At 39.4% G+C, this 16,020-nt stretch overlaps 1 protein-coding gene across 1 annotated transcript; it reads left to right on the plus strand.

The window, feature by feature from the left end:
• Positions 1–1,084: 1,084 nt before the first annotated feature.
• dpysl2a (dihydropyrimidinase like 2a) lies at positions 1,085–13,277 on the plus strand. The gene is made up of 14 exons (XM_008419107.2): positions 1,085–1,442; positions 4,921–5,009; positions 5,107–5,291; positions 5,411–5,575; positions 5,996–6,057; positions 6,185–6,265; positions 7,439–7,507; positions 7,615–7,735; positions 7,824–7,980; positions 8,161–8,302; positions 8,395–8,565; positions 8,681–8,860; positions 10,308–10,494; positions 10,587–13,277. Exons 1-14 carry the CDS (start codon positions 1,401–1,403, stop codon positions 10,676–10,678), a joined length of 1,743 nt encoding a protein of 580 aa, XP_008417329.1. The 5' UTR covers positions 1,085–1,400; the 3' UTR covers positions 10,679–13,277.
• Positions 13,278–16,020: the final 2,743 nt, after the last annotated feature.

Raw genomic sequence — 16,020 nt, forward strand, 5'->3', positions numbered from 1 at the left:
ACCACCCTTAGCCTGTGTGGTCTAGGGCTGCATGATATATAAGCAATAAAACAGCTAAGTTCTATATAGTTTTTATGATTGCAATGACAACCTAACATGACTCATTTTGTCATTGTTTTGTTTACGTTCCTTTTTTTTTCTAAGAGCACAAACTGCACAGCATGCTATCATGGTTTGGTCCAGAGATTGCAAAAGCAAAAATTCAAAGAAAAAATTGTGATTAAGATAAAATAAATAAAAAAAACTACTTGAGAGTGTGGCATCTTGGAAGAAACGTTGCACAGGAAGTAGATTTATCTTGAAACCTTGCTTACTTAAGTGGACAACACTGAGACAAGCAAGATGGAAAACTGCACACATTTAGACATTTGAGCAATTTAGAGAGACCATTTACATTAACACGCATGTTTTTGGACTGGGTAAAAAAGCACGATAGACTGGAGGACATCCAGATATGCAAGAACATGCAAACTCTACAACAACAAGAGAAGAGTATAGTGATGCAGACCTATGCTTTTGGCCAGAATTACTTAAAATTTACTTTGTCACATTTTAGTAGTTGTCATATTTACCTATTTTTCTACTCCTGTCTGACGGATAAAATAATCCTATTTCCTTTTAATCCGTATAAAAACAGATAAATTACATAAAAAAGAAAAACAAAATTAAAAGCATTTCCAATACTATGAAGATTTACAAATTTAATTCAATCCAATCACTAAGACTAAATTAGTTAAAATACTGACTTGGGAAACACACTGAACTGAAAACCATTTCAGAAATTTAAATCATGAGATTTACATAATTTACATAATTCATCTTTGCTGTTAAATGTTGCTAAATGGTTTTGTCCTATATTACCTATTTATCAATTAGTTTATTTTTACCCCATTGAAAAGTAATTATGCTTGTACATGACACCCATTAAAAGGGCTAGTTTAGCTCAAACGTTCTTTTGGATAAATTAATCACTGTCAGATTGTTTTTGTAGGATTAATAGCGTCTGTATTTCAACCTAAATGTTGTCATAGGGACGGCAACATGGATCAGGATCATGGACCAGTAAGATGTGCAGGGCGGGGCAGTGCGCATGCTCCGTCCCTCTTTGTGGCCCTTGTCTTCTTGGTGGCTTTATGGTCTGCAGAGACCTGGTCTAGCCGTAAATATAGAGATTCTCCACTGTTAGGCAAAGGCAAATCTCAATTTGCAGCTTTATCCTAGCTACCCAACGCACATTTAGCAGGCTATCGTTATAAATAGTCCGGGACAGACATTGTTGAGCCGGGGCGTCGACTGGCCGAGAGGCAGAGCATTCATTCATCCTTTTTTTTTTTATAGGCAGCTAGCGTTAGCCTCAACTAAAACCAGGGGGGCAGCGGTGTTGGGGGGGGAATTTCAACATGTCCGGCTACCAAGGAAAGAAGAACATCCCCAAAATTACAGTGAGTGATACGTGTCTGTTTTATTTATCTGTCTCTTGTAAGTGCGGCGGGGATAAGAATCAGCTAGAAGCTAGCTGTTAGCTGCTACGACCATTCATTTACATTGACGCTGTCAGCAGCAGCTGTGCTGCAGCTCCTCATCAGCTCCAGGTCAGGGATGAACAATAAGAATAATTCACTGGATTTGTCACTTGAAGCTGCCTTCTATCATAAATGCACCTGTGTGTGTAAGTGAAGGTGTCCCTTATTCCCAGCCTCCAGCTTCTTCCTCAACCTCTGGTGTAGTTACCAGGTTAAAAAAAACATTCCTTCATAGCTATCATTTCATCCGTCAATCTTCGTCTTCTTTCTATTTATGTTAACCTGTCAACATTTGGCCTTCTTAATGTAAGATTAAAAAAAAAAATAAAAAAATCTTCATAACATCAGGTGAATGGGGTTCCACTGTATTTAATTGTAAGAGAAATAAACCCCCTCGTAAAGTAGGTCAGCAGAAAGCATCTCTGCAGACGCCATGTCTTCATTATGTAGCTGTCACAGTCAGAGCGGTGGACTTTAGAACTACTGGCCAGACTTTTCCACAAAATCAGTCAAACTTCAGATGCAGGACCTGCCTCTGGTGTCGTCTCAAACAGCAGGAGACAGCAGATCAGAAGTCTACTGAATGTGGCAATGTTTCCCTTCATGGTTTTTTTTTTTTTTTTATACTTGCAAGTTTTTATTTGGGTTCCTTCTTTTAAAGGTTTTGACTTTAATCAGTTTGTGAAGCACACCTGGTCAGTTTTCATTTTTATTGACTGTTTTGAACCAAGTTGTTCCAGTTAAAAAACATGGCCTGTTCAATTGAAATTATTTTTAAAACATGTAAGTTCTCAATGTAAGCTAAAGTATTATGTGTTCAAAATGCTTGCATTGTCACTGAACTGTCAAATCACGAATGTAAGGCAATACAAACAGAACACTTGTAAAATCTACTCATTTACAAGTTGTAAATATGCACATTTGTACCAGTTCAAGTTCTGCAGACGATCAGAAGCGTTTGCTTTAGCTTCGCCACCCACAGCAGTATTGATCATGGGTTGGTAGCTATTGGAGACCATCACTGATGGTTGAACACCTTGCTTAAATGCCACATGAATGCCTCAGAGTCAATTTAATTATTTTAAAGGTTGCTCGTCTGCCATAGTGTTTACTAACGGTAATTGATCAGATGTGTTATTCTGGTGCTTCTTGTGATGTCATCAACCTAAACGCATTCGAAGCAGCTACCAATCTTACTTACATTTTCAAATCTTAATATTTTGTGAAATCTCGCTGTTTCAGTTTACAGTTTGTTACCCAGCTGTGTTTTTCAGCAGCACTGGATAGTAGCTTTAATTTGCTCAGCTCATTGAGGTCATTTGAGGACATCTTCAGGTCAGCTGAGGGTTGTAAGCAAACAGCAAGAAAATCTCAGACTAAGTATGGAGACAACAAATCCGTGTTAGAGACCTTCAGGGTCTGGTGTCAGGACAGAGTGAAGAACAAAACACCAAGTTTAGACTGTACAGTCTTTATCTTTCATAGCAACTATTTATTTATTTTTGTTAAAATTAAAGAAAATACTCAATTTTCTGCCAAATCATATATATTTTTTCTAATGGCACATAAAAAGATTCTTCCGCTGTTAGTTTTGAAACCAAAAATAATAATAATTTACACATTTTGCCCTAATCGTGCATCATATCATGTGTCCCTAAGTTTTGTCTTTTTTTTCTTTTTAAAAAAATCACACAAAGTGCTGGTTGTTGGATTTACAAGTCAGAAATTGTGGGAATTATTAGTTTTGATGCATTCAGTGCACTGGGAGGAAAGCAGATTCTTTTTGGTATTTAACCTGCCATTTATGAGGTAATTATCCATTTCTGATCTCTGGTAGATTGATTGGTGCAGTTTTATAATTCGATGTGCTAATAATGACACCATATGCGTCAGCTAGTAATGAGGCTCCCTGCATTTTAAGTCATTCATTTGTAATCATCAGTTTTTTTTCCTGTCATATTGGGTTTCCTTAACCATCTCAACTTGATAAACTCTGGTTTAAAGTTAAGGTTGTAAACTTAGCAGTTTTTGCTCAAATTTTAAATCACAGGCTGCTCGACATGTTACTTGGTAGGCTAATGTCATAGTAAAGCTGCTCAGTTTATAGCTGTAAATCTATGGAGAGTTTGAATGTACCATCTTTAATTAAAAATTGTTTTAAATGTGAAACTTTGTGTTCCTAATGCTGACCACTTAGTCCACAACGTTAAAGCTGTATAACCCAAATACCGACAATACATCACTGGTATCTATACCTAATGCATTCGTGTTCCTCCTCATGGCTACAGCCTTGAAAAACCAAACATTTCCTGCTGTGAGCCCTGGAGAATACATGTACCACCTTCATTAGGTTTAAATGCCTCCCTCACAGGGCCCAGAAAGCCTGAAGAAGAAGTAGGGCAGCGTGCTGCGTTTTTCTTTCATCTCATTCGGTTACAGCTAATTGTGGCATGTAGGAGACTCTGCTCTTACCTCATGGTTTTGATCAAAGATTTCTCCTCCTTTGTATAATGAGGTAGGACTGATATGTCTTGCAGAGTAATCTTGAATAGTTTGTTTTCAGAATTAATGGTGTAAATTGTAGTTTACTGACTTGATGGTTTTCCAACACAATCATGGATGTTCGCTGTACAACGAGGTCGGGCTGAAAAACCTGATGTATGTATTTCATATCAGTTTATCTATGATTGTCGATGTCCATTGATTTGTTTTTGTTCTAAATATCTGAACTGCTTCCAAACTGCTGACGTGACCTTTCTTGTTTTATCCACAGTTTTTACTCCTCATTGTTTTTTTTATCTTTAACATTAAGCAACTATGACTCACGGTAGCGAAACCTTAAACTGCTGCTGCAAATCCGTTGTTGCTAAGTAACCAAAGAGCGAGTGAGTTAGTTGATACCACCAGCGTTGAGCAGCTAGAGCCCTTTCTCTGCTTACATCTCCCAGAATGCTGTGCGGTTCTGGATCAGAGTTGAGTGAACGTTCTATGTATTGAATATTCTTCCAGACGTAACGGCTATTAATATTGATCACGTTTCTATCGCAATAGAAACGTGATCAAAATACTAACATTTATTGTCCAGCTCTAAAAGGAGGTTAAGCAAGAGAAGACCATCACTGAAGAAGCTAGGAGTGTTTATACTGCTTATAATATATTGACAGAAAGTTCAATGGAAGGAAAAATGCTTGGTTGAAAAAGGTAATTCTTATGAGTGCTTGAAGTCCTTGAAAATGCTTGAATTTTATTTTTAAGTATGCAAGGACCTTAAAGTGCTTGAATATGTATTTATTCACTGGTTTATCAGGTTCAAAGTGAAATACACTATGAGACGTTTTGGCTTCTTAGATCATAAAAAAGGAGAATATGTTTGATTTACAGATAAATCTTGTTTCAGAGTGACCGTCTCCTCATCAAGGGAGCAAAGATAGTGAACGATGATCAGTCCTTCTTGGCTGATATCTACATGGAAGATGGAGTCATTAAGTAAGTTGTGCTTTGGGGTTACCATTAACCCATGTGACAGGGCTTGTTAACAGGGATTCAAGTTCCTGCTGTTCTTTTGTTTTGTGGTTTCCTTCAGGCAACTTGGAGACAACCTCATTGTCCCGGGTGGAGTCAAGATCATAGAAGCCCACGGCAGAATGGTGATGCCGGGGGGCATTGATGTGCACACCCGCTTCCAGATGCCCGACCGAGGCATGGTGGCGGCGGACGACTTCTACCAGGGCACCCGGGCGGCGCTGGCTGGCGGCACAACCATGATCAGTTGCGTGCAGACGTCCATGCTGCCGAGCGTATGATTTCCTTTGGATGCTTGTTGTTGTTCCACAAGCAAAATACTAACATGTTTTTCTGTTTTGTTTTTTTCTTGCGGCCCTCATTAGTCGACCATGTGGTACCGGAGCCCGGTGTCAGCCTGGTCACTGCTTTCAAACAGTGGAGAGAGTGGGCTGACAGCAAGTCCTGCTGTGACTACTCTCTGCACGTGGACATCACTGAGTGGAATAACAGCACCCAGGAGGAGATGGAGACGCTAGTGAAGGATCATGGTATGTAGGACACGCTGATTGCTTTCTCTCAAACGTCTGCTGCTCCTCTGACTGTGGTCAACCCTTTAAATCAGGGGTGTCAAACTCCAGTCCTCGAGGGCCGGTGTCCTGCAACTTTTAGAAGTGCCTCTGCTGCACCACACCTGAATAGAATAATTAGGTCATTAGCAAGGCTCTGGAGAACTGAGGAGGTAATTAAGCCATTTGATTCAGGTGTTTTGTACCTGTGGCACATCTAAAAACTGCAGGACAGCGGCCCTTCAGGACTGGAGTTTGACACCCCTGCTTTAAATGATCACCCTTAACTGAATGTTGCCTGTTTCTTTAATCTTTTTTTTTCCAGTTTGCTCTCAGTTTTCCCTCCTTTGCCCTCTTTTCCACCTTTTGGCTGTTTTCTCTCATAAAGCTTTCTGTCTTCAGGTGTCAACTCTTTCCTGGTCTATTTGGCTTATAAGGATGTTTTCCAGCTTTCTGACTCTCAGGTATGCTTTGATTGTGGCCCACCTCAGAGGGATCTCTGCTGACCTTTCTGTAGCAGCATTTCACTTCAAAGGTTGCCTGTTGGTTTTGGCGTCTCTCGGTTAACTGATGCGCATCTCGTTCTTGCAGATCTATGAGGTGTTCAGTGTCGTCAGAGACCTGGGAGCCATCGCTCAGGTTCACGCCGAGAACGGAGACATTGTTGCAGAGGTAAGACCACTACGGTGTCCTTCATTTTGCTTTCTTGCAACCACAAACTTTAATATATATTATTTGGATTTTATGTAAAAGGAGAAGAGCAGCAACGTTTTACAAATATTAATCTGAGAAGTGTTGCATATAGGGGTGAATCGTTCAATCTGCACCGATTTCTTTAATTCTGAGTAATCAACCAATACTTACCTGTTAAACTAATCATATCTTCCTCAACAATGGTCTGAAAATCAGCCACTATCACAGTTTTCTCTGCTGCAATACAGGGCTCACTGAGAGACCCACCCACCAGGTCATGTCTGCATGTTTGGATGAGCAATAGTCGCCCCACTGCTTCCAACTTAGCAACTTTTCAGACGTCTCTTGCATCTTTCTTTAAAAAAAAAAAAAAAAACAGCTACTAGAGACAAATCTAGACTTTTTTCTGTATTATTGGAGATTTTGGCAATAGTTCCAGTTATAAAATAATATCTATCAGCCAAAATGGTAATCAGCTAGTTAAACTTTAAGACCCGTGACCAGCCAGAAAACTGCAATCGGTGCACCTCTAGTTAGAGTTGTATTCAGCCTCCTTTGCTTTAATACCTCTAAATAAAATCTAGTGCAATCAGCTCAAGCATTCACCTAGCTACTAAGCACAGGTCACCTAAATCTAAATGTCATTTAATCCCAGCTGTTCTCTGAAGACGAACTTCTCCACAGTGACCCATGGTATTGAAAGTCTCATGATGTTGGACAGGTATGCAGGTAAAGTCAGATAGGAAGATGGATGAAGGTCAATCCTGGAAGAAATCTTGAAAAAGCTGCAAAAATTGTTGGAATGACAAAAACCCATTAAAGAATCTGTGACTTGAAAATGAATCTTCAGAGTCTGTCCAACTGAGCTTGAGCTGTTTTCACACTAACATGGCCAAAAATGTCACACTCTACATCCACAAAGTTTCTCTAAACTCTTACCTTGCAGTGAAAAGTGGCTCTACAAAGGATTTATTGAATACAAATGGATCATTTTGTGATTATTTTTTTATTTGTAAAGCAAGCTGAAAAACATATATATTGCAATTTTTGCCAAAATCTAAAAAAAAAAAAAAAAAAAAAAAGACGTATAAAGTCTTGTCTCTGCTACAGTAACTCGTTTCTTTTTCTAACTGTCTCGCTCGTGTGTTTCAGGAGCAGAAACGCATATTAGAGCTGGGCATCGTCGGTCCTGAAGGCCACGTACTTAGCCGTCCAGAGGAGGTAAGGCTCCTCACCGTACTGCTGGAGGATAAAAGCAGCAAACGCTCTGAATTCAGAACACAAGACCCATGTGTGTGACCTCTGCGTGCGCCTGTCATTACTCACAGGTGGAGGCCGAGGCCGTTAACCGCTCGGTCACCATAGCCAATCAGACCAACTGCCCCCTGTACATCACCAAGGTGATGAGCAAGAGCTCGGCCGATGTTATTGCTCTCGCTCGGAAAAAGGGTAAAAAAAAAAGAGGAGAGGAGAAACTTTTTCTCTTGTTTTGATCCTTTTTTTCTTTGCACTGACATTAACCTGTCTGCTCCTGCAGGTGCTGTGGTTTACGGAGAGCCCATCTCTGCCAGCTTGGGCACAGATGGCACCCATTACTGGAGCAAGAACTGGGCCAAGGCAGCAGCCTTTGTCACCTCGCCGCCGCTCAGCCCCGATCCCACCACCCCCGACTACCTCAACTCTCTGCTGTCATGGTAGGCACGAAGAGCCAGGAGCTAAAAAAAGGCTGGAGCTCAGCAGCACGACATGCAGAACTCTACCTCGCTTTCATTCACAATCTCTTTATTTAACCAAATTGTTAATGATGCACCCTTTGTGGATTTGTAATTCATGAGGCAAATAGATAGTTTTTTGATTTCTGTATATGTTTCCAGTGGGGACCTGCAGGTAACTGGTAGTGCTCACTGCACTTTCCATACATCCCAGCGTGCAGTAGGCAAAGATAACTTCACCATGATTCCAGAAGGCACCAACGGCACCGAGGAGAGGATGCCTCTTGTCTGGGACAAATGTGTGGTAAGGGGGATCTTATTTTATAAGACTAGAAAATCAGTCCTTTAAAACATCTGCCGTCATCGTGTTTCCTTTACTCGCCCCGTCTTTAACAGGTAACTGGAAAGATGGATGAGAACCAGTTTGTGGCGGTAACCAGCACAAACGCAGCCAAGATCTTCAACCTGTACCCTCGCAAAGGTCGCATCGCCGTGGGTTCGGATGCTGACCTCGTGCTGTGGGACCCAGATCTGACAAAGATCATCTCTGCCAAGAGCCACAACCTGGTCCGACTCTTAACTAGCCTGTTGTTTTTTTTCTTCCTCCCACTTTCTTTGTTTCCCACCTGTTGCATTGCCTTGTAAGGCAGAAAGTTGCTAATCACACCTCTTCATGTCACAGGCTGTAGAGTACAACATCTTTGAAGGGACAGAGGTGCATGGCGGTCCTCTGGTGGTCATCAGCCAGGGTAAGATCGTGTTGGAGGAGGGCACGCTCCACACCACGGAGGGCTGCGGGCGCTACATCAGCCGCAAACCTTTCTCAGACCACGTGTACAAGAGGATAAAGGCCCGCAGCAGGGTGGGTTTTTATTAAAACACAAGCTCCTCTGTACAATCACTCTGCTCAAACTAGAGAAAGTTCTCTCAGTATTCACAAACATTCTGAATGTTATTTTAATTTGAGGCTTTTGACTGATACCTTAGCAAGTTGCACAGAAACCACATGGATTATGTAGCAATCAACAAGTTTTTTGGCTTAAATCTTGATGGACGTTTTTCTACTCTATCAGAATTGGTAGAGCTTGTCAAAGCGAGCCTGGTTCTGATGTATGTTGTGGATCAATGGCCTGAAAAACATCATGTTTTAAGTTCACGGCTGCAGCTTACGATTATTTTAGTAATTGATTATTCTGTTCATTAATCGATTAAGCTAACAAAAAATTTTCACATTCCGTAGATTTTTCATTTGAACACCGGCTTATTTTATGTAATATTAAAGTTGTATGCAAAATGCACACATTTTGCAACAATTAATAAAAAAATAGGTAACACTTTATTTGAAGGGGTGTGTGTAAGACTGACATGACACTGTCATAAACATGACACAAACACCTGTCATGAACATAAAGAAGTCTCTATGAATGTTTGACAGTTGTCATGAAGTGTCATTCGATAAATAATGACTTTTAATGCAAAGTTGCTCTAAAAGTTGCATTGAAAGTCCATTAAAAATGCCAACTTTGCATGATTTTGTAAATTATGATAATTTGATGCAAAGTTGGCATTTTTAATGGACTTTCAATGCAACTTTTAGAGCAAATTTGCATTAAAAGTAATTTACCGAATGACACTTCATGACAACTGTCATAAGCATAACAGTGTCATGTCAGTCTTATGCACACGCCTTCAAATAAAGTGTTACCAAAAATTAAAAGGGATTAAAATGCAACAATTGAATTTTAATGAGAAAATGAACATGTTATGGCCTAAAATGCAGTAACTGCATTCCTTCAGCATACGCTTAATTATTTTTGTAAAGGATGCATATTTATAGAAATGTATACAAGTTTTTTATCTTATAAGCAATAAATATGTTTATTGTACTATTTTTGCATAATTGCTGCTCTAATTGTGTTTTTCTTTCAGCAAGTTGCATTTTTTTAGTCTGTACTGTTTAGTTAACAATCAGTCGATTAAATTAACTGACATTATTTCAATAATTGATTAATCATTTCGGCCTTATTTGAGTTTTTTTTTTAAAGTTTCAATCATCTGGCTGTTGATTTGATGCGAAGTTGAACACTTTGTCAGTAGTCCTTGTTTATCATTCAGTATTTGTGCAATGCTGGGGAAATGAACCCTCAGCATGATGCTGACTCTTTGCAATACATTCCAACATGCGCACCCTGTTCTTGTTCTGAGTTGTTTGTGACATAATTAGTCCCTGGGATAAAGAACATTTCAAATGCATTATTTAGAGTTGGCTGTAGACCGTTTCCTCTGACGAAGTTACCCATCTCGTTTAGCTCACAGAGCTGCGAGGAGTCCCCAGGGGCCAGTACGACGGGCCAGTGTGTGAGGTGACCGTCTCTCCGAAGGTGATGTCCACGGTTTCTTCAATGAAGACGTCCCCCGCCAAGCAGCAGCAGCAGCAGCAGCAGTTCACTCATCAGCCAGTGCGTAACCTCCACCAGTCTGGCTTCAGCCTGTCCGGTGAGTCGACGCATGAATGCAGCTCCTCGTTGAGTCTCACGCAAGTTGGTCTGAAACCTTCCAGTCAACGTCATGTTCGCTTTACCTTTAAGGCGCCCAGATAGATGACAACGTTCCACGTCGCACCACTCAACGCATTGTGGCGCCCCCTGGTGGAAAAGCAAACATCACCAGCCTCGGCTAGGCTCCTCAATTAAGCTGTAGGAGGATCACGGGACCAGATCCCACGAGTAACCACATCTCATCAGATCTCTCTTCACTTCTGGCTCCCCTGTACCCTTTCTATCTATTTTTACTCTTAACATTTCCACCATGTCACCTCATTCAAGAAAAAACAAGCACTGTTTCACGTAGTTTAACATCTCCTGTCACATTCCTGCATCGAGGTGGGAGAGACCGAATTTAGGGAAAGCTTTTTTTATATTCATTTGCTTATTGAGGAAGTAATTTGTTTACATTGTTTTACAATCTCTGCTCTGTGTTTAAAGCTGTTCCAAGAATAGATCAAAACGCTGATTAAGAGGCAGTTTCATGACGTTCAAACGGCAGCGAATGTTCATTTTTGTGTTTTTATAGCAGATAGTTTTGATGGTTGTGTTACAGAACCACTTTTGGCTAAACAGTACAGGACCGCCCGCGGTCCGACAAGTGAAACGCTTCTCTGATTTCTTTGACATTTGCCAAACAATTCACCAAAAATGATTTGGTACATATAAAAGTATAAATGAAATGCAAAATGTACAGCAATACTATGAAGTCATGGAAATCAGTTTATTTTGTTTTTATTTTTAATTAAAATTGAAATTTAACAATAGATCTGGATTATGTACGGAAAAAAAACAATTACAATCAATATTTATGTCATAGGTTTTTCTTTTTTTATACATCATAATAAAAATAAAGTCTTGTTTAACATTAGCTTTGAATCGCACTTTCTAATTATGATTACACCCCAATTAATGCATACTTATTTAGTGAGGAACAACACAAGGTTGCCGTTGCCTTTTCGGATTAAAATAAAAGAATACGTTTCTCCTTCAAAATATTACATTAAACCCCAAATGTTATAGCTAAAAGACAAAAGTCCGAGACATTTAAAGAACTATTTAGTTTTTAAAGATTAAAGGAAAAGAATGACAAAAAAAATACCTTTTGTCATTCTGGTCTTTTTAGATTAACACTGAATGAACAACTTGAAATTAGGTGTGATTCTACTTAGTGGGGCGCTCTGCTCCGACAGCTGACCTGCAGTGGGCTGCTTGACTGACATGCTACTCAGATCCACTGCAGTTTTAAAATGCTGTCGGCTTAATGAAAGTGATGGATGACGCTGCTTTAGCTTCCACACCACGACTTATCGTGCATCTTACAGACTTAAATATTTACAAACGGCAAATTTTGTTTTTCTTGTAAGCGAAGGAAAATTGTAGAAGTGTTTTTTTTTTTTGTTTGTTTGTTTTTTCCAACCAGCTGACCAGCAGTAGGCAGCAACAGATATGACCGAAAGTTTTAGCCGGTAACCGGCCCACGCCCACTGCTGACTGATTTATCGACAGCGTTTCGCCGTGGTGGATTTAGTTTTTCTTAAGCTTGCAGTATTTGATGTTTGTTTTTTGGTGTTGTGTTCTTCTGTTTTGCTACAGTTGCACTCTCTTCCTTCCTTTTATTTCTTTTTTTTTTTTATGGATGGTACATGTCGTGAAATGTTAAATGCACTGAAAGAAAAAGGTATTTTGGGGTCAAATCGCTCGCTCAACGTCGCTGTGAAACTTGGAGTCGACGAGATCGACCCGGGACGTCTTCTGTGAGAAATATGAAACTTTTGTTTGTTTTTTTCTCCCTCCAATATTTTATTTTATTCCTGGAGGGTCGTCAGGGCAACAAGCCTCCGGTCATCATCAGACATCTTTTCGTTCAGGAAACGGATGAACCGTAAGGGAAAGCTTGATTGGAAGCTTGTGCTGACGACCTCTCTGCACCTGGTGCTTTCTGACCTTTTTGCTGTTTGCCAGCAGATGATGTCCACATTCTGTGCAGCGGTCCCATTAGCTCTGTATTTATAGTAGCCAGGGTAGAGTCAATCATTCGCCCAGTTTCTTTTATGTATTTGCACCTGCAACAATCCAAAAATGGTAAATGTGTATGTGAGATTGCAACTTTGTATTGGATGTATTTGTACGTTTTAAGGATACATGTTGCCTGCCTATTCTATAAGATATTGATAGCACACTGTATCTATGAAGGCTCTTTAAAGAAGTGAAAAGGTGATTTTTGTTTTTTATTTTTTCGGAGACCTGATGAAAAATCTTCTGTGTGTGTATACGAAGTCCCTCACAGTGTGCTGATGATGTGTCCTCTGTTCTCGGTGTTAGTGCTGTGAAAGAAGTTTTAAGATGCTGTATATCGTCCCTTTACCTTCCTATTTACACAACTTCATTAACACCAGATTCACTTAAGCTAATAACTGTACTCGGTCGCAGACGCACCCACGTACAGCAGAACGTTGGATTATTTCTCTTCATTGCCTTGTCAAGTGTAGGTTTTCGTATGCGACGCTATACTGTGAAGTGATTAACATTTGGGGAAGTTTCTTGGAAAGGGTTGTTGGGTTGTAATGTCGAGCACTGTTGTTTGCCCTCTTCCACCGACTTGCTCACGTTTGCTCGTTTTGTTTTATTTTTTTCTTGGATGTACCAGAGTTTGGAGGGAACCATCAGTCCTGTCAGCATATGACCTTCTCTGTGTTGAATTCAATGGATTAAAATAATAAAATCGAACTTGGTTTTCTGACTTTTTTTTTTTTGAGTAACTTTGTAGAATTTAATGACTTTTCCCTGTAGCTTATAAACGATGTAAAAGGAAGTCACAATTGCGCATTTGAAACAATTATGTCATCATGTTAACTATATACTTTAAAAACATACATCAGTACTAAATACGTCAGCTTTTATCGTTTTTCTTGGTAATCGTATTTCTGTTGATATTCACGTCAGATGCTCATACCACGTTAAGTAATCCACATGTTCAAGAAAATTAGGTCATGTGTATTAAAGAGTGGCACAAGTAATTAAAAATGAGAGAGTATATGCAAAAACAAAGCCAAGAAACCTGCTAAAATCTGTCAGTGGTTAGAAAGCATATCTGCTGCTGGGCTTAGTATTAACTTATGACTTTAAAAAAAGATTTTCTCATTCCTAAAGTAAAGCACAGAGTAGAATGATCTGTGAAAGCAAAGAGCCTTTACAAAATATTCTTTTGGTGGAGAAAAAAAACAAAACATGCTAATGAATCTTCAGATGAAACCCAAATCTGGAGGTGGACAAAACATTTCGCCATAAACCGGCCGCAGCCAGATGCACCTAGCAAGATTTTGTGATTGACAAGTCAAACGTTTTGTCCAACATCTAAGAAAAACTCAGCACTTCAAAAAGACCTTATAAAATTATTAAAACTATGTTTTAATAAGTCCCCGTGCTACCATTCAAACAGCAAAGAAAGAAGCTTGATAAGAATAGTCGGTATCATCTGACAGCTATGTACTGTTTACCTGAACATTTTGATATGCCTACGTCAAACTTCCTAGGAAAAGCTCCACACAGAAGCATTTTTTCAGTACTATAAATAATGTCTCCAAAGTTTAAAATCAAACTTACACATATTTCTCATATAACGGAGGCAGAACTCTTCCCCCCCCCCCCCCGAGTGCTCTTTAGCACGAAGCTCATCAAGAGGGTTGTTTTCCGGATCATGAGTAATTATTTTAATTAATTTCACTCAGCATGCCAATATTTCTCCTCATTTTATAATTAAAATATTCTCTTGGCGGAAATCCATGGAATTAGGATTGATTAACGGGAATCACACCAGGGTCTAAAATACTGAATTTCCAGACATATGGATATCGATCTTCACTTTTAAAGATAAATCACTGAAATGAGTCTCTCTTCATGCCAACAGCGAGACGCAGACCGATGAACTGGAACGGCTCACATTAAAAGGGAGCACAGAACAGCGTCCACATGCAGCTTTAGTCAATCTGCCAACAAATCTATGCATCCATACCTGGCGGACGGTGCCAATCATCAATAGTCAATAAGTGATAGAGAGAGAAATCCACAGGAGTCACTTTTTTTGAGACACTTCTGAGTGAAGACTTATTGAATTAGTCTTGTGAAAAGGATTCTCAAAGATGTCTATTATGTGCTTCATCTTCTTCTTTTGTTTTTTTTTATGAAGGTTCCTCCCAGAGTAGACGGAGACTTGCTTAATTGCCTGTTGAGCTTTTATAAAGTTATTAGTTCTGATGCTGCTAATGATACTGATTGCTGCTTTTAACCTAGGCGCTTATTTGACTGTCATTTTTGTTGCTGTTACACTGGAACTTTCCCGACACAGAGACAAATAAGGGATTAATTAGAAGACAGCACTAACAATATTCTTTTCTATTCTGTTCTATTCTATTCGGAAAGAACATGAAATCTTCACACAGCGGGGAGCTGAACTCAGGAACTTCTTGCTGTGCACCACGCAGCCCCCAACAAATCAAAATTAATAAATAAACGCAAACATATAACATCTAATTTTGTGGATAAGTGTAATAATATGGGGAAAAAGTCAATTTTCATATATAAAAAAACTAAGGATTAAAAGCATGCATAAAAACTGAAAAAAATGCAAAGAAAAGTGAATTTATTGCTAAATTTTATAATGAATGAAGAAATTACATCTACACTTTTTTGATATATTGCGAATCAGTAAGTAGAAAAAGTATTTTATTAATTCATTTATATCTACGGAGGGGTTTTAGTGGGGGACACTAGGTGGAGGCACAGAGTTAAAAAGCTGAGTCTAAAATTCCCTCTTTTTTTTTTTTAATGCCCCTGCTTATTCTTATTTGCTTGCGTCCACCGTGGGGAGAAAAAAAAAACAGTTTCAGTAAAGCGACCACAAGGTTGAGAACAGCAAAGTTTTATGATTAGATGACGTGACGCCCCTCTTGGCTGCCGGGACAATTTTACAGGACTGGAGACGACGAGCGCATACGGATGAAAGCCAAGACGTGGGGACTCCTATGATAACTACACCAAAATTAACTCACTTTAAAACGAGAAAGGAGTATGAAAGAAAAAAAAAAAGTGAAAACACCAGGAGGATATATCTTTTTTTAACCAGGCTAAAACCTCTTGGGAGAAGTGTGCAAACATGAGTCACCGGCAGCACTTGCTATGCTTTCAATCCAGTGAAGCGCAGAGGCTGCTATTAAAAGACCACGCGCTCCCTCCCATAATTGATCCTGCCACGACACGCAGAGTTTTCCACGTTAATAGACTGTAAGTATTAAAAATATCCCTGTTATAATCAGAGATTAGAAGCTCTGTAATTTAACCCAATTGGACAAATAAAACTATGGGAAGGAATAATGCAATGTGGGTGCTGATGAAGCAAAAAGATGCTCTGCGGATGTAACTACGGTGTTCATTACATCCATTAACGTCTGGAAGATTATAGATTTTTTTTTTTTTTTTT

This window comes from Poecilia reticulata, linkage group LG9 (genome assembly GCF_000633615.1).
Source record: "Poecilia reticulata strain Guanapo linkage group LG9, Guppy_female_1.0+MT, whole genome shotgun sequence".
NCBI lineage: Eukaryota > Metazoa > Chordata > Actinopteri > Cyprinodontiformes > Poeciliidae > Poecilia > Poecilia reticulata.

Coding starts and splice junctions, on each gene's coding strand:
- dpysl2a (XM_008419107.2), top strand. CDS start 1,401: ATGTCCGGCTACCAAGGAAAGAAGAACATCCCCAAAATTACA. Junction 5,010..5,106: donor ATGGAAGATGGAGTCATTAA/GTAAGTTGTGCT, acceptor GGTTTCCTTCAG/GCAACTTGGAGACAACCTCA. Junction 10,495..10,586: donor GTCTGGCTTCAGCCTGTCCG/GTGAGTCGACGC, acceptor TTTACCTTTAAG/GCGCCCAGATAGATGACAAC.